Source organism: Erinaceus europaeus, chromosome 11, assembly GCF_950295315.1.
Source record: "Erinaceus europaeus chromosome 11, mEriEur2.1, whole genome shotgun sequence".
Classification (NCBI taxonomy): domain Eukaryota; kingdom Metazoa; phylum Chordata; class Mammalia; order Eulipotyphla; family Erinaceidae; genus Erinaceus; species Erinaceus europaeus.
This window is the reverse complement of record NC_080172.1, coordinates 59,538,057-59,558,699: the sequence shown is the minus strand read 5'-3', so window position 1 is coordinate 59,558,699 and position 20,643 is coordinate 59,538,057. Positions and strand designations below refer to the sequence as shown.

General features: G+C 43.7%; 1 protein-coding gene across 1 annotated transcript in view; it reads left to right on the top strand.

The window, feature by feature from the left end:
* Window positions 1-20,003, top strand: part of ATP1A1 (ATPase Na+/K+ transporting subunit alpha 1) — a 31,343-nt gene extending 11,340 nt beyond the window's left edge. Inside the window, exons 3-23 of the mRNA XM_007525504.2 lie at window positions 301-360; window positions 2,526-2,729; window positions 3,322-3,435; window positions 3,839-3,973; window positions 4,060-4,177; window positions 4,985-5,253; window positions 5,632-5,830; window positions 6,101-6,210; window positions 8,192-8,326; window positions 8,988-9,180; window positions 10,390-10,565; window positions 11,721-11,857; window positions 14,568-14,718; window positions 15,521-15,689; window positions 15,815-15,969; window positions 16,452-16,575; window positions 17,458-17,603; window positions 17,745-17,875; window positions 18,114-18,215; window positions 19,136-19,227; window positions 19,649-20,003. Of these exons, the coding sequence (XP_007525566.1) occupies window positions 301-360; window positions 2,526-2,729; window positions 3,322-3,435; window positions 3,839-3,973; window positions 4,060-4,177; window positions 4,985-5,253; window positions 5,632-5,830; window positions 6,101-6,210; window positions 8,192-8,326; window positions 8,988-9,180; window positions 10,390-10,565; window positions 11,721-11,857; window positions 14,568-14,718; window positions 15,521-15,689; window positions 15,815-15,969; window positions 16,452-16,575; window positions 17,458-17,603; window positions 17,745-17,875; window positions 18,114-18,215; window positions 19,136-19,227; window positions 19,649-19,677 (2,949 nt within the window). The 3' untranslated portion in view covers window positions 19,678-20,003. The remainder of the gene's footprint in view (window positions 1-300; window positions 361-2,525; window positions 2,730-3,321; window positions 3,436-3,838; window positions 3,974-4,059; window positions 4,178-4,984; window positions 5,254-5,631; window positions 5,831-6,100; window positions 6,211-8,191; window positions 8,327-8,987; window positions 9,181-10,389; window positions 10,566-11,720; window positions 11,858-14,567; window positions 14,719-15,520; window positions 15,690-15,814; window positions 15,970-16,451; window positions 16,576-17,457; window positions 17,604-17,744; window positions 17,876-18,113; window positions 18,216-19,135; window positions 19,228-19,648) is intronic.
* Window positions 20,004-20,643: the final 640 nt, after the last annotated feature.

Below are 20,643 nucleotides of genomic sequence, written 5' to 3'. Positions count from 1 at the left end.
TTGGAGCATCCCAAACATTGGGAAGTCTTGGCTTCTCCAGTTGGTAGAGACTGCACAGGTGTGAGCTATTGGGAACCTTCCTGGTGGTCAGGTCTTATTGATACTTGCTCTCTAGGATTGTAGTTCAGTGCAGAAGTAATGAACTTTCATCAGACAGCTAGCTGTGTGCCACTTGAGAAGTTATATCAGCTTCTGCCCTTGGCTTTCTGAGCCCAATGATAGTGATATGTGACCTTGTTTTTTTTTTTTTTTTAATGGTACAATGTGTGTGTTAATTCTTTTGTTTCTCTTTCCCCTTAGGATGACCATAAACTTAGCCTTGATGAGCTTCACCGCAAGTACGGAACAGACTTGAGCCGAGTATGTTCTCATTGAAAACTTGTGCAGAATCCTAATTTTTCCCTTGTGTTTCTTTAGATGACACTTTCCCTTACATCAGAGGTTTTGGGGACGATAATGACAGCCACCACCCTAGTATATGACCTGCTCCATGCACAAAACTTGGGCTTTTATATGTTTTTAAAGTACTTTGTTTCCCTTGAAAGTTTGGGAGTGCCAGAATTTGAAATTGAATAGCTGCAAGAATTTTTTCCCCCCTCCATGCAAAGCCATTCTCATACTCTAACCTTTTGGTTACATATCTTCCCCTTTTTTTGTCTACATTTGTTCAGTTGAGTTGAATATTTCAACTAGATAGATCTTCAGCAGTTGAGATGTTCTTAATTCTTTTTTAATTATATTTTTATATATTTTTATTGGGTATAGACAAAGTTAAATTGAGAGGAAAGGAGGAGGTAGGAAAGGAAAGAGACAGACACCTGCAGCCATGCTTCACCACTCGTTAAAATTTCTACCTGCAGGTAAGGCCCAGGGACTTGGACCTGGTCCTTGCACATTGTAATGTGTGTGCTTAACCAGGTGCACCACCGCCTGGCCCCTGTTCTTAACTCTTTAAAAAGATCTATTCATTTGTTAATGAGAAAATCAGAGCATCTCTGTGGCATATTCAATGCCAGGAATTGAACTGAGAACCTCATGCCGGCAGGTTGGATACTCTGCCTACTGTACTACCTTCTGGGCTGTAATTTCCTCACATTTTACTTGTTTCCTTGTAATTTCCTCACATTCTATCTTGTCAGGACCTTAGTCCCTCATTCATTTGAAACTTGGTTTTTTTTTTAAACACAATTTGAAGAAACCTTCAATTAAATCTGTTCAGCTATACTCTAGGGACTTTGATATTAAATTTGCCACACAAAGTAAAAAATGTAAACCACTGGGAGAAAGGAGGGTTAAGTTTCCTTCTAGTTACTGAAAAGTCTGGGAAATAACTTGAGCCCTAGCCAACACACAGTCATGCTTTCAGTAAATTCCCCAGAAGGTAGACTTGCTCAGAGCTCCCAGGGGGGAGACTTTACCTTGGAGCGAGCAAGCCATTGGCCCTTTGTGCTCAGACTCAAAGCCAAGCACATACATCATAAACATTATCTCACTTGAGTCTGTGTCACATTTCTGTGATGTTTCCTTTCTGTCCCCATGCCTTGTATTCAAATGCTGTGTGGGTCTATTTCTTGCTTGTAAAGTGATATTAATGAGACTTAAAATTGTTGTTGTGGAGAGAGAAAGTAAACAGAAGCCCCAGATTCAGTGCTTGATGTGTAGAGTATGCTCAGATTTCTGGGGGTATGGTAGATTTTCTTCTCAGGGAGCACAGCTTAAACTTGAGGCAGAGGTGGATCCTAAGGTAAGTCTTTTCCTACTGTTAGATTTTCCTTTGTTCCTTCCTTAGTTAATAACTCCCAAGGGAAAAAAAAATATATCAGACACTTAGAGACAAAAATAATTCTTCTCAACTTGGCATTTTGCTAGTATGAAAGTAGTCATATTTCTTCTCCACAGTGGAAGACTGTCCCCTATCAGTGGTTCTTGATTTTAAGATCTATGTAAAAACAGTAGACATTTCCAGTGGCTGCTTTTCAATTAGCAGGTTTGCTGTGGGGTAGCTAACATCTGCATACATGAGCCCTTCCCTGCCCAACAAGCTTTCATTGCTATCCAAAGCCCTATAGTTACAGCTTGATTATTAACCCAAGAGCAAGTTGAATTCCTACAGAGAATTTTTTTTTCCTTTGATGCTTGGAACTATTTCCCCCCCCCCCCCCAATCCCCAAACAGAGAGAGAGGACTTAATTTGGAAATCTCTTTCAGTTAGAATATTGGTATCTTTGGGATAAAAAGTGCAAATTCCCATGTACCCCTTATTGAAAACTTAGAAAAGACCAGACTGGATTCAAATTTGCCCTTGGATCAGTTTTAAAAGAATTTTAATCTGGGTGTTACTGGTTCCTTGGGTAACATAGGCTATTCTTTGCCTGAACCGCATGGGGGATCATCATCAGAACTTGCCAGATCTTATGCTGGCTTGAGAACTTTTGTTTTCCTCCCTAAATTCTTTACTACAGATTTTCAGCTATAGCACTCTTAAGAACTGGTACAGTTTGTCTTATATTCCTCTAATTCTTTAGGGATTAACAACTGCGCGAGCTGCTGAGATCCTGGCCCGAGATGGACCCAATGCCCTCACTCCTCCTCCCACCACTCCTGAGTGGGTCAAATTCTGCCGGCAGCTGTTTGGGGGCTTTTCAATGCTACTGTGGATTGGTGCAATTCTGTGTTTCCTGGCTTACGGCATCCGAGCTGCCACTGAAGAGGAAGTTGATAATGATAATGTGAGTTCTGGGGTCCTCTTGACCTTTGGCTCCCCTTGTTTTCATTTAGCACTAGTTACTCAGTGACTTAAAGCATGAAGGACCAGTAGTGTCAACCACAGTTGCTTTTAAGTCTTAGCTATCCTTTTCCCTCTTCCCATTCAAGTTTGTCTTGCCATCTCCAAACTCTGGATAACCCAGCCTTATGTTTTGGTCAACAGGTAGCTCTGAGGCTGTCTCTTAGTAAAGGACAGAGCACAGTTTTACTGCTGACACTGTGCATCTGTCTAAGATATGTTAGTAGCCATTCTTAGAGCCACAAGTCAAGAGGAATGGAATCATCTAGAATATTTCTAAAAGTCTACCAAGTTAGTTACTTGGTGTCTGTATGACTTTCATTTCTGACCCTCTAGAAAGATAACTACAAATATATGGGTTCTGTATTTCTGAAGCCTTGCTTTCACCATTAAATTGTGTGTGTGTGTGTGTGTGTGTGTGTGTGTGTGTGTGTGTGTGTGTGTGTGTGTGTGTTTAATTCAGTTGAAAAACAAGTGAATACTCCCAGTGCTTCTTCACTGAGGCACACAGTCTTGACTTTTTTGTCTCCTTCCAGCTTTATCTCGGTGTGGTATTATCAGCTGTCGTCATCATTACTGGTTGTTTCTCCTACTATCAAGAAGCTAAAAGTTCAAAGATCATGGAATCTTTCAAAAACATGGTTCCTCAGGTATGTGCTGCTTTGTCCTTCCCCCTCAGGTGACTCATCAGGCCAAAAAATGTGATTTAGATTTTCTCCAATATCCAGTGATTGTCAGACACCTAAGGACTGTTTCCATCACATCTTCATTCCCCCACCCCCCAACCAGAGCCAGCACCATAGGAACAAGGGATTTGAATGATTTACAAGATAAATAATATGTTACCGGCTGGGGGTATTCCTCAGTAATGGAGCACATGCTTTACATTTATGAAACCCTGGCAGTAATGGTATCTGTTACACATTCAAATAAGCAGGATTATAGATCACTTTGTCACTCGATTGTCTTCATACTCCTTGTCCTTTTTGGCATTTGGATTTTCTCTGACTTAATAGTATAAGTTGTCTCTTACTCTCCCTCCCCACCCCCCAGCAAGCTCTCGTGATTCGAAATGGTGAGAAACTGAGCATAAATGCAGAAGAAGTTGTTGTGGGGGATCTGGTGGAAGTAAAAGGGGGAGACCGAATCCCCGCTGATCTCAGAATCATATCTGCAAATGGCTGCAAGGTAGGCTGAAGCAGAATCTCAGCTATCTGAGCAGATGAAGGTGATCAGTGAGTGTACTCACAGAACACTTTTCTTCTCATGGACAGGTGGATAACTCCTCCCTCACTGGGGAATCGGAGCCCCAGACCAGGTCTCCAGATTTCACACATGAAAACCCTCTGGAGACAAGGAACATTGCCTTTTTCTCAACCAATTGCGTTGAAGGTAAAGCCATCATTTTAGTACAGCATGACATTTCTCTTGGGCACTGCTGACAAAAAGACAGGCACAGTTCCTCTTCTCTACATGGCTCCATCTTGACAACATTAGTCAAACATGGAGTAGAAATGGTTCACTTGCTGCCATTTAAAACCCAGGGAAGGGAGTCAGGTGGTAGCACAGAGGATTAAGCGCACATGGCGCAAAGCGTGAGGACCGATGAAGGATCCCAATTCCCAGTTCGAGCCCCTGGCTCCCCACCTGCAGAGGAGTCGTTTCACAAGTGGTGAAGCAGATCTGCAGGTGTCTGTCTTTCTCTCCGCCTCTGTCTTCCCCTCCTTTCTCTCTGTCTTATCCAACAATAACATCAACAACCACAACAATGTTAAACAACAAGGGCAACAAAAAAGGAAAATAAATAAATATATAAAACCCAGGGAAAGTTATGGCTGTACTTCCTCTCTCCTCTCCGTCTAAGGAGTTAACATGTGGGCAGAGCTGAATAAGTGTGATGGTTAGAGTAGTCAAATTCTCTACTAGAGTCTGTACAGTATAAAACGAACAGCACACACCTTTGTGTGGAAGCCAGGTTAGAACCCAGAAGCCTCATAGCTGTAGTTTCTCTTAACTCTATTTCTGCCTCCCTGTCTATCAGAAAGAAAAAAGTAATCCTCTGGTATACTATCTCACTAACTTTAAAAGAAAGAAAGAAAAAGAAACACACTCAAAGCAAAACAGATAATTGTGCAAGTGATGTGGCCTCTTTGATACCATTTGGTACAAACCACCACCACCCCCCCCCCCTTCTTTAAGGTACTGCACGTGGCATCGTTGTGCACACTGGGGACCGCACCGTCATGGGGAGGATCGCCTCTCTGGCTTCAGGACTGGAAGGAGGCCAGACTCCCATTGCTGCAGAAATCGAGCACTTCATCCAGCTCATCACGGGTGTGGCTGTGTTCCTGGGGGTGTCCTTCTTCATCCTTTCTCTGATCCTGGGGTACACCTGGCTGGAAGCTGTCATCTTCCTCATCGGTATCATTGTAGCCAACGTGCCAGAAGGGTTGTTGGCCACTGTCACGGTGAGGGGCTTGGGAGAATATCTGCATGTGTGAGACTCACCCACTTTCCTGGTCAATAGGGCTGCCGACTGGGCTTCACTTCACATGTTTGTAGGTGATTCTTTTCAGAGCTACATAGGTTAGACAGAAGATGCTGGTGTATTTGAATATGGAAGATAGTTACCCAGAAACATGTATCTACTATAATTATCACACCATCCAGAACAGCAATGGAGGAAGGAAGGGGGTAGAGTATTACAGATCCCAACTACTATATTCATTTCCTCAGGCTTCGAGAAAGAAGAGGTTTGATTTGGATTCCATATTGGGATGTAACCAGACTTGATAGAATTCCAGCTAGATGGAGTTGGGAGTAATCTAGTTCCTGACACATTTTAGGTATGCCTGACCCTTACTGCCAAGCGCATGGCAAGGAAGAACTGCTTGGTGAAGAACTTAGAAGCTGTGGAGACCCTGGGTTCCACATCCACCATCTGCTCGGATAAAACTGGAACTCTGACTCAGAATCGGATGACAGTGGCCCACATGTGGTTTGACAATCAAATCCATGAAGCGGACACAACAGAGAATCAGAGCGGTAAGGCTAGTATTTGACCCACCCCTCACCTACCTATCTATACTGCTTAGCTTTTGTTTTTTGCTTTTTTTGTTTGTTTGGTTTTTTTTAACAAGCACTGCTCAGCTCTGGTTTATGGTGGTACGGGGGCTTGAACCTGGGACTTTGGAGCCTCAAGCATGAGAGTCTCTTTGTAGAAACATTGTGCTATCTACCCCGCTATTATTTTTGCTTTTTTTTTTTTTTTTAAAGCTCATGGTGGTTTTTATTTCTCTCTCTTGCCTCCATCAGGTGTCTCATTTGACAAGACATCAGTCACCTGGGTCGCTCTGTCCAGGATTGCAGGTCTTTGTAACAGAGCAGTGTTTCAAGCCAACCAAGAAAACCTGCCTATTCTTAAGGTATGCTCAACCTGATAACCAGCAAGCTGCCTCTGGGGGTTATGTAGCTGTCCCATGATAAGTGTCCTTTTTTAATATGATCTTTGTGATCAGAACATAGTCATTTCTCATAGGGCTATTGAAATAGTCTTTGTGATGCTTTGCTATGTGTGATTTATACTGTGTTGCCTTTAGAGTAACATGTAGGCTACGTAGCTTGGGGAATAAAAAGGAAAATTCAGTAAAAACTGACTAGGGGAGGGCAGGTGTAAGGGAACAGGCAGTCTTAATTGGAGAAGACTCAATGGTGTTGTGTTACTATCCTGCCTCATTTGCATGATATCACTTAGCCTGGCAGACAGTGAGGGCTACTTTTGTGACTAGATAATCACATTGTCCTATTAGGATGCGGTAGATTCCAGTAAATCCTTTAAGTCATGGATTTTCTTAAAATAGCCTGGCTATTTCTCTTATTTTTGTTCTGCTCTTGCTTACTAGTGGTGTCAAAAATAAGTTCAAGCACATGGAATTCGCATGAAATTTGAAATAGCTGAGATTTTCCTGCACTGCACAAGTGAAGGTGCAGTCTCAGAGGTCACAGGTTTACACAAGGTCCTTGAGGACAGGGAGACTCAGCCGTGTGAGTCCCACTTGGTTTATTTGTTCTCAGTGGCACTGCCTGTAATCATTCTTGGATGAGAGGGTGTCTTAGGTGGAACCGAGATGGCTTCTGTTGTAAAGATAGGCTTTTTCTTTTTTTTTTTAAATTTATCTATCTATTGGATAGAGACAGCCAGAAATCAGTGGGGATGGTGGTGATAGGGAGAAAGACAGAGAGACACCTGCAGCACTGCTTTACCACTTGCAAAGCTTTCCCCGAGCAGGTGGGGACTGGGGGCTCAAAGCCAGGTCCTTGAGCATTGTAACGTGTGCTTAACCAGTTGTGCCACCACTTGGCCCCAAAAGACAGGCTTCTTTTATCTTCTCAGGGCACCAAATTGATACTGATTTAAGGAGGATGTTGTTTATCTTGGGATACAACTTGAAATGCTTGCTTGGTGTTTTCCTTTCCTGCTTAAGTGGAAATGTTTATAGCCTCTGATAAATACAGGGACCCACAAGTACCAAATCTCCCTCAATGCCAAAGCCCCATAAAGGTCTTGGATTTATTTTCATATTTCTTACCAAATCTGTTCACCTCATTACTAAACTGATGGTCAGTATTGTATTTGTAAATGAACATGAATTTGCTCATCTGCATACACAGCCTTGTATGTCAGAGTCCTAAGCTAACTAGTTGCCAACAGCTGGAAATGCTTTTAGCATGTCAACATGTGTGTCAGAGTAACACATAAAATGTGTGTTACGTGGTGTGTGAACTTTAACAGAAACGGGAACTGATTTTATTGCTATTGGAGCTGATAATACCTTTTTATTTACATCCTCCAGAACCAGATAGTTTTTTGTAGGTGAATTCTATTTAGAATACTAAGTCCACTACTTTGCTCTTGACACAGTCTGTCCCCGGCCCTGAGAACCTGCAGCATTTTCCTTTTAAATTGTAGGACATTGAAGGGTACTGTGAATGTACATTCCCACCTGGTGTGTTCAGACTCATAGCCAGAAATGTATGGTTGTAAATAGAATTGGCTTTGAAACTTATACAGACTGGGTAAACATTAAAAAAACAAAAACTGTGTGTGTGTGTGTGTGTGTGTGTGTGTGTGTGTATGTGTATGTGTTAGAAAGGTGTGCTACAGTTCTCCCTGGGGTAGGTGCCACTCTTAAGTGTCCTTTCTTGAGAAATTGACTTGGGATGGGCTGACAAGGAAAGGAGGGTAGAAGTTAAGTAACCTGAAGGGCAGTGGATGGCTGTGGGTGTGGATTTAAGGGAGTCCTATCACTCCAGTAAGCTGCCTCTCCTCTCCACCTCTGAGTTGGAATACTCTGAGTTATTTTTCCATGGTACCAGGTCGATAACAGATGTCATCTCCCTTCACAGAGGGCTGTTGCTGGAGATGCCTCAGAGTCGGCGCTGTTGAAGTGCATTGAGGTGTGCTGTGGCTCTGTCAAGGAGATGCGCGAGAGATACGCCAAGATTGTGGAGATACCCTTCAACTCCACCAACAAGTACCAGGTCAGAGAGGGGCTGAGCAGAAACAAGGAACTGTTTCCCCTGAGGAATTTTTCAAGCTTAAATTTTTCTAAAAATGAAGTTTCAGGCTGGGGAGATAGCATAATGGTTATGCAAAAAGGAGTTCCATGCCCGAGGTTCCAGGTTCAACACTACACAAAACACACACACACACACACACACACACACACACACACACACCACCATAAACCAGAGCTGAGCAGTAAAGAAAAAGAAATAATTCACTTCTGACATGAGTGCTTTTAACTCTAAATTTTACCCTTGTAAAATTATGTAGAGAAAAATTCCAACTTCATTGAATATCAGTAGACTATAGGATGCCTCTTCTAAACCTCTGCTAACGCCCTTTTTTCAGTGTTTGCTATTTGAAACAGATTGTGTGGGTACACAAGTGTTTGCCAGTCCCTCATCCCCAAATTTTTATCATGAAAACTTGTATAAAGTTCTTTCAGGGATTTGTGACAACGTCACTGAGCTTGTTTTTTTCTGTAGCACTCAGAGTCGGTTATTAGGTGAGAGACACCTGGATGTTCTAAAATAAGAGATCTTGCTCCCCCCCTTCTCCAGTGACACAGTAACTAGTAAATGAGCTTTGTGTGCCACCCTAGCACCCAAATGTTTACAACCAAACTGTCCTCCACAGTTGTCTATTCACAAGAATACCAACACAAATGAGCCCCGACACCTGCTAGTGATGAAAGGTGCCCCAGAAAGGATCCTGGACCGCTGCAGTTCTATCCTTCTCCACGGCAAGGAGCTACCCCTAGACGAGGAGATGAAAGATGCCTTCCAGAACGCCTACCTGGAGCTGGGTGGCCTCGGCGAGCGAGTACTAGGTAAACAGTGATCTGCTAACAAGCCAGCCAGTCTCCTAGACAATTACAAGTTGACCTCTATCTTGTTTATCTCCCTACTTCTCTATTTTCTGGAACAATCCTCGCACTTCTTTATTTGCTTTCCACTGTTTTAAAAACACTCAGGGCTGTGAAAAAGTTCAGTGTAGTGGGCGGCAGGCGGCAAAACTCCTGTAGGTTCACTTGTGACTTCTACTTAGACCTTTGGTCTCATGCTGTCCAGTTTTGTTTGCTTGAAGAAAATAGGGGAAGAGGTCTTGAGTTTTGTTAGCTAGCCCTTGTTGCTAAGTCCATGATCGGTAAATAAACTTAGTGAAGTTAAAATTGATACATTGCTACAGCATCTAGTCTAAAGCTATTTCCTGGCTGTCGAAGAATGGCTGTGTGTATGTACCTGGGAAGTTATGCAGGAAACTTGCTGGGTATATGATGCTACTTGTTCTTGCTTTCTGAGCCAGACTAGAAGGACCCTTCCTCCCAAATTAGGCAGGTGGACAGATAAAGCATTAATTTCTGTAACTCTTTCTGTTCCTTCTAGGTTGGAAAACTGAAAGCTCATTTCTCAGTTTCACTCTCTAACCTCCTCTTAACTTGAGAGGTGTCTTTCTTGTGTCTCTGTCAAACTGAAAGATTGCTCTTAAGCACTTTTTTCCTCCACTACCCCAAAGTAATCATTCTCTTTCCTACAAACTGCTTCTGGCATCTTATACTATTCTGTGCATTGAATCCAGCATAGGACATTGAAAGCAATGTCTTAGTTATTATCGTTCTTACATTAAGAGTAATACTAGGTGAGAAGCCTTGGATAGAATATGTCCAATCTGATTTTTAAGTCCAAGTTGCTAACACATGGCCTACATTGGTGCTAAGTTTATCTTGGTTAAATGGATAGTGAGCAGAGATGTGGCATCATCTTCTGCCAGAAAGGAAGCTGAGACAAGCAGTTACATACTTTGTCAACTCAGTAGACAGGAGTAGAAATCCTGGTTCTCTCTATTCTTGTCATCATTTTAGTCTTTTCCGCATTGAGCCATTCATTCCTTGTGTGACTTTTTTAATGACTCATTCATAAAACCGCATTCTGTTATAAGATTGGACACTGAAAAGTGTTCTAAATACCCAGCCAAAGATAGTGAATAGTGAGCTGCTGTTGTCCTTCTGCTCCTCACCATGTGCCTCTTTCCCATACAGGTTTCTGCCACCTTTACCTGCCAGATGAACAGTTTCCCGAGGGGTTCCAGTTTGACACTGATGATGTGAACTTCCCTGTTGACAATCTTTGCTTTGTGGGGCTTATTTCCATGATTGACCCTCCCCGGGCTGCTGTTCCTGATGCTGTGGGCAAGTGTCGAAGTGCTGGCATTAAGGTACTTGCCCCAGTCCACCTGCTGGGGGTTACTCTCTAGTGCCTTGAGACACTACTTAGTCATGTAGCCCTTTGAGGTCAACCTTACACCTGGAGTATTCGCTTCTCCCACGTTTTTAGTGAACTATCAGAAAAGACCAAATAGAATTAAAGTGTGAATGTCAGCAGCAGGTGAAAGACTAAAAAATATAGTAAACTTTGATTGATTGATTTACTTGCTTACTTATTTATTAAATGAGAAAGAGAGAAAGAGAAATACAGAGATGGGGGAGGAAAAGAGATACCAGAGCACTACTCAGCCCTGGCTTCTGGTGCTGCTGGGGATTGAACCTGGGATCTGGTGCTTCAGGCATGAAAATCTTTTGCATAACCATTATACTGTCTCCCCAGCCCACAAACTTTTATCTTTTAAAGCAATGTAGGCAAATTAAAAAAGATCAAGAGGCATGGTAGAGTTTTATTATTTTTAAATACTTGGAGTAAACTTCATGCAGTGACTGTTAGGTCTGCTTTTATTTTACTTGTTTGTTTATATTTTACCAGAGCACTGTTCAGCTTTGGTTTATGGTAGTGTGGGGGATTGGCCCTGGGACTTTGGAGCCTTGAGAATGAGACTTTTTTTAACCATTATGCTTTCTACCCCCACCCTGCTTTTATCTGTTTTTCTTTTTAACTCAGTAGTTGATTTTTATACCTGTCTTATTAAAATTGGGACATGCTTGGGCATATTGATACTGTGAGTTTAGTTGAGGAACCTTGATTGCTGTCTCTTAAATTTGTTAGCACGTTCTCATTCTATCATTTCACAAATAGCTTTGTAAAAGTTATTTCCCTCACTGCTTGGAATTATTATCATTTCTTTGTTGTTGCTTTTAGTAACTTTCTGTATTTTTATGTGACTATGTAAGAAGAAAAATAAATACTGTATATCCTATGTGGCCATGCTCCAAGATAAAATCTGAATATGAGCTTTGTTTTGTTTCTCTGAGCACGTTTTTATATTTTTGGCTAGTTAAGGCTTATCAGTTGTATATTTGTATCCCTTCCCCTTTCTTATTCCTCACTGAGTCATCAGATAATATTTACTCTTGGTACTTATAGGTTAAGGTCGCTTGCTCAGCAGCATTCATTGAATTGTCCTGTTTCTTGGCAACAGGTCATCATGGTCACTGGCGACCATCCAATCACAGCGAAAGCCATTGCCAAAGGTGTGGGTATCATCTCAGAAGGCAACGAGACCGTAGAAGACATTGCTGCCCGGCTCAACATCCCAGTGAGCCAGGTCAACCCCAGGTGAAGCAGGAAATTCAAGGCACAGTTAGTCTTGCATGTGCAAATGATGGTAGCTGGGAGTCTTCAGCTTGATTGTGTAGTGATTTGTATCTTGGCTTACTCTGAGATAGTGCATCTAAGCCCCTGATACAGTGATATTTAAAAGTGTATTATTCCCTCATTGTTGAGTCTGAGTTACTGTATTGAGTGCTTGGAACAGGGGGCACAAACCAAGTGTGGGTTACTGTGAGCCCTCTTTAGAGAAAAGCCTCCCTAAGATTGCTTCCTGGAAAGGCAGGGACATTGCCTATACGCAGCTGCTGTTTTGTTAGATAGCGTCTCCCACCACCACCCTACTATAGTAGGCGTTGCTGCCTGTTCTTGTCGTATCAATTTTTTAGTTCCACACTGCCAAAATAAAATGGGAAGGCACAGTTGCTTAGGTAGTTCAGACCAAAAGGAGGAGAGTTGGGAGTGGGTGAGGGTTACCCTGAGTGCCTTCAAGCCCGTGCACCACCTTGGCACTCCATGGATGTGAAACAGTACTCTTCCCCACACCCTGTATTCCCCCTCAAAAAGAAAGTCCAAGGGATCACTCAGCTTTGTTGTGCATTTACAATTCCCTGGCTTCACCTTTAAACATATACTTGGGAGAGTCAGGCGGTAGTGCAGTGGGTTAAGTGCAGGTGGCGCAAAGCGCAAGGACCGGTGTAAAGATCTTGGTTCGAGCCCCCAGCTCCCCACCTGTAGGGGAGTCACTTCACAAGCGGTGAAGCAGGTCTGCAGGTGTCTATCTTTCTCTCCCCATCTCTGTCTTCCCCTCCTCTCTCCATTTTCTCTCTGTCCTCTCTAACAATGATGATATCAATAAAAACAAGTGCAATAAAAGGGAAAATAAATAATTAAATAAATAAGCAAGCGTATACTTGGGGCCAGATGGTGGTGCACCTGGGTAAGTGCCCATATTACAGGTCTCTATTTCTCACACCTTTTTTTTTCCCCCAGTTTTTTTATTATCTTTATTTATTGGATAGAGGCATCCAGAAATTGAGCGGGGAAGGGGGTAGTAGGGAGAGAGAGAGACACCTACAGCACTTCTTCACCACTTGCAAAGCTTTCCCCCTGCAGGTGGGGATCGGGGGCTCGAACCTGAGTCCTTGCTCATTGTAGTATGTGAGCTCAACCAGGTGCGCCACCACCTGGCTCCTCACACCTTTTTTTTTTTTTTTTTTTAAAGGAAGCATTGACAAAACCATAGGATAAGAGGGGTGCAATTCCCACCACCAGATCTCTGTATCCCATTCCCTCCCCTGATAGCTTTCCTATTCTTTATCCCTCTGGGAGTATGGACCCAAGGTCATTGTGGGATGCAGAAGGTGGAAGGTCTGCCTTCTGTAATTGCTTCCCCGATGATGAACATGGGTATTGACAGATTGATCCATATTCCCAACCTGTCTCTCTTTCCCTAGTGGGGTAGGACTCTGGGGAAGCAGAGCTCCAGGAGACATTGGTGGGGTTGTCTGTCCAGGAAAGTCTGGTTAGCATCCTGCTAGCATCTGGAATCTGGTGGTTGAAAAGAGAGTTAACATACAAAGGCCAAACAACTGGAATAGTGCAGATGAAGAGTTGGGGGGAGTCCTCTCCATTTTATAGATAGCTAGTAGGCATATTTTAGTTATATTTCAAAGGGCCTGTGGCTATACTAGTTTTTTGTTTGTTTGTTTGTTTTTCCCCTGAGCCTGAAATCTGATATGCATATGGATCCAAGTTATTGTCTGGGGAGATGATGTCATGGCTGGAAAAGGAACAGAAAGCTGCATCCGGGAAAAGATTAGCTCCCTAATATGGGAAAGGGGTATAAAAATTGTTGACTGTAAACTCCATCGATTTGATTTGGTCTGGGGCCCATATTCAGCTTAGGAGCCTATGTGACCTCTGCATCCCTGTAGATCTGAGCTCACATTCTGTGGTCATGAGTAGGAGCATTCCAAGCTGCCCCAATATCAACCCATCTTCATCAGGTCCCTCACACTTTCTATCTCTTCTTCCCCTCTCAATTTCTCTCTGTCCTATCAAAATAAAGAAAGCATTTTGTTTCTTAAATATATATAAAAAAATTGACAATAAGAACCAGGTAGTGGCACACCTGGTTAAGTGCATGAACTCATGCACAAGGACCTGGGTTCAAGCCCCTTGGTCCCCATCTGCAGAAGGAAAGCTTCATGAGTGGTGAAGCAGGACTGCAGTTGTCTTCTCTGTTTCTCCCCCCTTCTCTACCTCCCTCCCTCCCCCCCATCCCCTTTCCCTCTCAATTTTCCTGTCCTATAAAATAAAGCTAATTTTTTTTTTTAAAGAGTTTGACAGTAAAGTAAAATAATGTTTTCTTCTGTTTGTTAAATTTTGGTCTCTCCCACTCCCACTTATTTTGAGTTGGTAAAGGGTTAGGTCTTTTCATCAGGTCTGCTTCTATCTGTAGCCTGGTCATATATCACCTTTTTATATAGCCAGGAAAAGAAGATAATGGACCTCCCCACAGCTTCCTTATTTAAGATAAGATAAATATAGAAAAGTGTGTGATTACTGGTGAATGTCCAGACATCTCCTTGTAGATGGTAGAGTTCTTGCTTGGTGTGGCTTGAGGTGTGCCATGCATACTAACACTCCCCCTGGCTGTTGAGTGTCTTTCTGGGGAAGCAAGAACCTTGTGTTTCTTCTTTGGTCCTGATCTTAGAGATGCCAAGGCCTGTGTGGTGCATGGAAGTGATCTGAAGGACATGACCTCAGAGCAGCTGGATGACATTTTGAAGTACCACACGGAGATCGTGTTTGCCCGGACCTCTCCTCAACAGAAGCTTATCATTGTGGAGGGCTGCCAGAGGCAGGTCAGTGCACCACCAGGCTGAGCTGTTTTGGGTCCTATTGAGCTCAGTTGATGGCAGTCCCAGGAAAAATAAAAAACAAAGTAACAGTGGTAGAAACCCTACCCATTTTGTCTCAGACTTTGTCTGAATGTGGCAGCAGAAAGCTGCCAGCTGGGATAGAAAGGCCATTGAGTACCAGTTTAGTAGATAGCACACACTTTACAATGCAGCTCTTCAAGGTGGCCCAGAGCCTGAGCTCTGCACCACCTAGAACTGCAGCCACAGTATCCTAGCTGCTGCATTAGAAATGTGAACAGCCAGGATAGTCTTTCTCATCTGCCTTGAAAAGACACAGAGAAGATGGCTTAATGGTAAAACACATGCCTTGCAGCCATGCTTTGGCCTTTCCTTTCCTCTCATTAAAAAGAAAGAAAAGACAGGGCTGGAGAGACAGCATGACCTTCATACCCAGGGCTCTGAGCAATTAGGTTCAATCTCTGGCACCACCATAAACCAGAGCTAAGCAGTGCTCTGGTTTAAAGGAACAATTTAAGGAATTGCATAAAGAAATGGGCTTTTTGAGGGTGCGACCCACCAAAGATGACGCAACTTTGAGAAGTCATGGTTAATAAGCAGGGGCTTTGTTATCTGTTTGGTAGTAAGAGTTCTTGGCTGACAGGATATAGAGACTAGAAAGAGTCCAGTGAAAAAGAAGTGATGTCTTAATGGAGGGGCTAGGGAGGGATTGCAGCTTATTTCCATCTCTGGACATGAATCTTAGAAAACACAGATCTTCCTAACCCACTGCCTTTTTTTGTGCTAGGGTGCTATTGTGGCTGTAACTGGGGATGGTGTAAATGACTCTCCGGCTCTGAAGAAGGCAGACATCGGGGTTGCCATGGGGATTTCTGGCTCCGATGTGTCTAAGCAAGCTGCAGACATGATTCTTCTGGATGACAACTTTGCCTCAATTGTGACTGGAGTGGAGGAAGGTGAGAACACGGCATCTGAAGTGCTAGTGTGTCTCCATTTCTGAGCACTTGTGGAAACTGCAATTTCCTAGTCAGCCTAAATTAACACAGGAAAAGAAAAAATAAAATACCTCTTGCATTCACAGGTCGTCTGATCTTTGATAACTTGAAGAAATCCATTGCCTATACCCTAACCAGTAACATTCCAGAGATCACCCCCTTCCTGATATTTATTATTGCAAACATTCCACTACCCCTGGGGACCGTCACTATCCTCTGCATTGACTTGGGCACAGACATGGTAAGTGAATGTCACAACTTGTGCACTTCATGCTATTAAATGTGAAATGAATGAGTGAGTGAATGTTCACTGCTGTTCCCAGGAGACTGCTCGCTGTTGGGAAAAGCAATAACCAATGGGTATGCTTACCTTGGTATCAAAGAATCAGTATTACTGGTCTAGTACCAACAGCTATTTATTTTGCCCTTATTTTATTTTCAATTCCAGTATTACTTTGAGGAAATGTTGATTTATAGGGGTTTTGTTGCCACAATGGTACATTTCCACATTCCCCCAGAGAAAGTATCAGTACGTTATACCTTCAACAAAACTAATCATCTCATGGCTACCATAAGGACTTAGGTCTACAAGTTCCCCTTTATAATCCTTCTTCCCCCCTTCTCAGTCCCCAAATCTGCTGTGATAGACTATCTTCCATTGAGGAGTCCCCCTGTATTGTACTAGTTTGGTCACCTAATGTCTTTCCTACTCTTCTTTCTCAGGTCCCTGCCATCTCCTTGGCTTATGAGCAAGCTGAAAGTGACATTATGAAGAGACAGCCCAGGAACCCTAAGACGGACAAACTAGTGAATGAGAGGCTGATCAGCATGGCCTATGGGCAGATTGGTGAGCCACCAGGCAGAATCTCTGTATTGCTGTCTGCTCCGGACCAAGTCTAGGCTTTTAGTCTAGATCAAGACTGGAGGGGTCATAAACCCTCCTTTCTGTGAGAAGAGATCTTTCTCACTGTCTGCCAGTTAGCTGTGGAAACTGTAGTTCTTTAGATTGAGTGCAGATCTACCAAAGAGCTCTGGTATCCCCCTGCAGTCATATAATTAATTAATTTTTAGACATACTTGTTATTTTAATTCAAGAAAGAGCGAAAGATCAGAGCACTGCTCAGCTCTGGCTTACAGTGGTGCTGGTGATTGAACCAGGGACCAGTTCTAATATGTATATTCAAAGGCTACTTTCTCTGGGGGATACACTGATACACTGTATCTTGCTAATTTGGATAGAGAATTGGCTTTGGGTTTTTGAAAAGTTGGTATGATGATCTACCAGTGGAGTATGGCCACCTAACAGGTGGCCTTAGATGATGCACAATGTGTGTGGGGGGGCTTTCTGTCACTGAACACTTGGGCAAAGGGAAACTGACATGGCAGAGATTGAGATTTAAAAGAAGGGAGCTTTTTACTCTTCCCTCACTCCCCAAGGGCTGTGCCCTAATAGGAATAGATGATGAAGTAATAAAAGAAGATGTTTAAGAGCAAGACCCATGCATTTTCTCTTTTGAAGCTCTAAGCAGTGCATCTAAAACTAGAAGTTTGCTGAGCTAGGCTCTAACCAACCTTGGCCTGAGTGACCGACCAGGCTGTTCCCTAGTCCTTTTCAGCCAGTGACAAAAACCTGTCCTTGAGAATGCAGGAACTGTGTTGATGAGGTGACATAAGTGAAGATGCCCTCCTGTGAGGCATTAAAGTTTGTTTTCATCTCCCACAATCTTAGGTATGATCCAGGCCCTGGGAGGCTTCTTCACCTACTTCGTAATTCTGGCTGAGAATGGTTTCCTTCCCATTCAACTGCTGGGCATTCGTGTGGACTGGGATGACCGTTGGGTCAATGATGTGGAAGATAGTTATGGGCAGCAGTGGGTGAGTCAGGGCCCAACCAGTCCAGAGCTCTTGGAGCCCTAGAGGATGTAACACTCCACCCCACCCCACCCCACCCCCACCCTCAGCCAGCAGCCACAGGGGCCAAGAACCAGGCTCACCCATCTGCTGTTTGCCTTGCAGACCTATGAACAGAGGAAAATCGTGGAGTTCACCTGCCACACAGCCTTCTTTGTCAGCATCGTGGTGGTACAGTGGGCCGACCTGGTTATCTGTAAGACCAGGAGGAATTCTGTCTTCCAGCAGGGGATGAAGTAAGTAAAGGCAGTCAGTGTTGTTCTGGCCCAGAACCCTTTGCAAAAGTTTCACCAACCATCACAAGATAGTTTCTGCAGCCTCTAATGTGAGGAGTTGATTTAGGAAACAAAATGTAATGTTTCAGTTTTTATGACCTAACACCAACCAACAAAAAGACTTCCACCTGCCACTCTACCCCCAAGATCAATTTATGTTTGCATTTCTTAAAAAAGCTTCTCTCCTTCTCAATTTTAGGAACAAAATCTTAATATTCGGCCTCTTTGAAGAGACCGCCCTTGCTGCTTTCCTTTCCTACTGTCCTGGAATGGGTGTTGCCCTGAGGATGTATCCCCTCAAGTAAGTCCAACCTTTTTTGGTTCCAGAAAGTGCCAAGTGTGTGTTTCCTTTTCTGGCATTGGTAACTCTTATCTCCAGAACTGTGGGGCGGTGTATATAAGAATTCTTCTGAACTGATGGGAAATTAAGGAAGGCTGACTTAACTATAAATCAGACTATTAAATCCATGCTCAACAACCACAAACAGTTCTTAGAATAAAATTTGACCTAGATAAGGCCAGGACAGGCTCCCGGGTAGTTTCTACCCAATTTGGAAGGTAGCTTAGTTTTTCTGGTAGCTGAGTTGAGCGAGGTCATATGTGAGCAGCACTGGAGGACACAGAGGACAAGAAAAGGAGAAGATTGCCAGGCTCTGCCCTGGGCCAGCCTTCCTCACATGTTTACTGTGGGACCCTGGTAGTCAGGGTTGGGCTCTGGCAGGCTGCCTTGGGTGGCATCTCCAGCCTGGGGACTGTGGCAGCAGCCTCCAAAGGCATCTGTGATCTGTTCAGCTCAGCTCTCCTCATTCCCCCTGTCTGGGTCTGAGCGCACACAGCTGACTTCCAGATCTCACTGTCAGAGACTCAATTCAGTCATGGCTAAATTGGTTTTGATCCTCACTGGACATTCTTGATCTTTAAATGCCCTACCCTGGGACAAATGCACATGAACTTCTTAAACTCAAACTCACCCTATAAACTAAGCCTCATGAAGCAGGGAAAGGGGAGTCTAGAGTCTGCAGTCTAGTTTCCCCTGTCTTCTGGGTCTGGGCACATAGCACAGCCGTCTGTGTACGTCTGTGTTTGTCTTTTTAACCATGACTACACATCTTGAGTCTCTTCCGGTTGGTTATTTCCTTGTCATTCCACAGTGTTGGGAGCTTCCTTTTCCTTCCCGTGGACTGTGTCCATGTATAAATTGCTACCTGATTCTGTTTGCAGACCTACCTGGTGGTTCTGTGCCTTCCCTTACTCTCTGCTCATCTTTGTGTATGATGAAGTCAGAAAACTCATCATCAGGCGACGCCCTGGAGGTAATTACAGGCAGTGGGAGTGGGGCTGACACTGGAGGGGGCTTTCATTATGACTCCTTTGATTCATGGGCTCCCCTGATTGGCAGGGGCCACTCCATTGGACACTGGTCACAGCCCCACTGCCAGAATGTAGATCTCAGTTATAGGTCTGAGAGCTGGGCATATTTTTGACTTCAATATAAAATCAAGTAGAAACTGTGGAAACCTGGTTAGAAACTACCTTGCCAAATAATGTGTATTTCCTAAAAACAGAAACTCTTATATGTACCACTGGTGTGACATACTAAACTTGAGTGTTAGTTAACCACTGCCCAACACCCTTGGCCCTTGCTGTCTGTACCCTTGGGTGGATTCTTAGGACTGCTCTCCATCTGTGAGGAAGACCCTGAGGCTAACTGTTAATCTCTCTGCTGCCCCTTAGGCTGGGTGGAGAAGGAAACCTACTACTAGACCCCCATCCTGCACGCCGTGGAGTATATGCCACAATGCACCCACCACCCGCCCCCTCTTTGTGTACTTCAGTCTTGGAATTCAGAATTCTACCCTGGTAGGAAAGCACCGAAGCATGTGGGGAAGTGAAGATGTCCCGGAATGAAGCATGTAGCTATACGGGGGAGGGAGGGGGGAGGGCTGCCTGAAAACCATCCACCGTGGGAGTGACAACGGGGAAGGTTTTTACGTGCCTTTTTGTTTTTGTAAAAAGGATAACTTGGAAGACTGAAAGAACTACATTTTATATCTGGATTTTTACAAATAAAGATGGCTATTATAATGGACCCTGTTGCCCTCTTTGCTTCTGTGGGCCTGATGGGTGTGATCCTAGTGTATGGAGTTCCCAGAAGGCAAGCAACCTTGCCAGTGTTACCCAGGAAACCCAAGCCCAAGGTTCACCCACAGTCTGTTCAGCTAATTAGCTCTCCAGGTGATTCATATTCAAGCTGGAGAATCACAGTGGATGAGTGTTCTGCCTGTGCTTTTAAATATTTAATTTAAATATTCTGTTTACACTACAGTGCGCAAGGACCAGGGTTCAAACCCCCCTCGCTCCCCCCCCCCATCCCCACCTGTAAGGGGAAGTTTCACAAGTGATGAAACAGGGCTACAAGTGTTTCTCTGTCTCTTTCCCTCTCTATCTCCCCCTCTTCTCAATTTCTCTGTCTATATCCAATAATAAATAAATAAATAGGTAAAATGTAAAAAATTTAGGGGGAAAGTAAGTAAATACTCTTATTTGTTGATTACAATTAATGAGAACCAGAGCATCGCTCTGGCACATTCAATGCTGGGAGTCAAACTCAGGAACCTCATACTTGTCCTGTGAATTGGCTGCCTCAGGTGCTGTGACACACTCCACCTGCTGTTTTCACTCATCTGCTTCTTGGCAGGAAAACAAGTGTGTCACACACGCATTTTCAG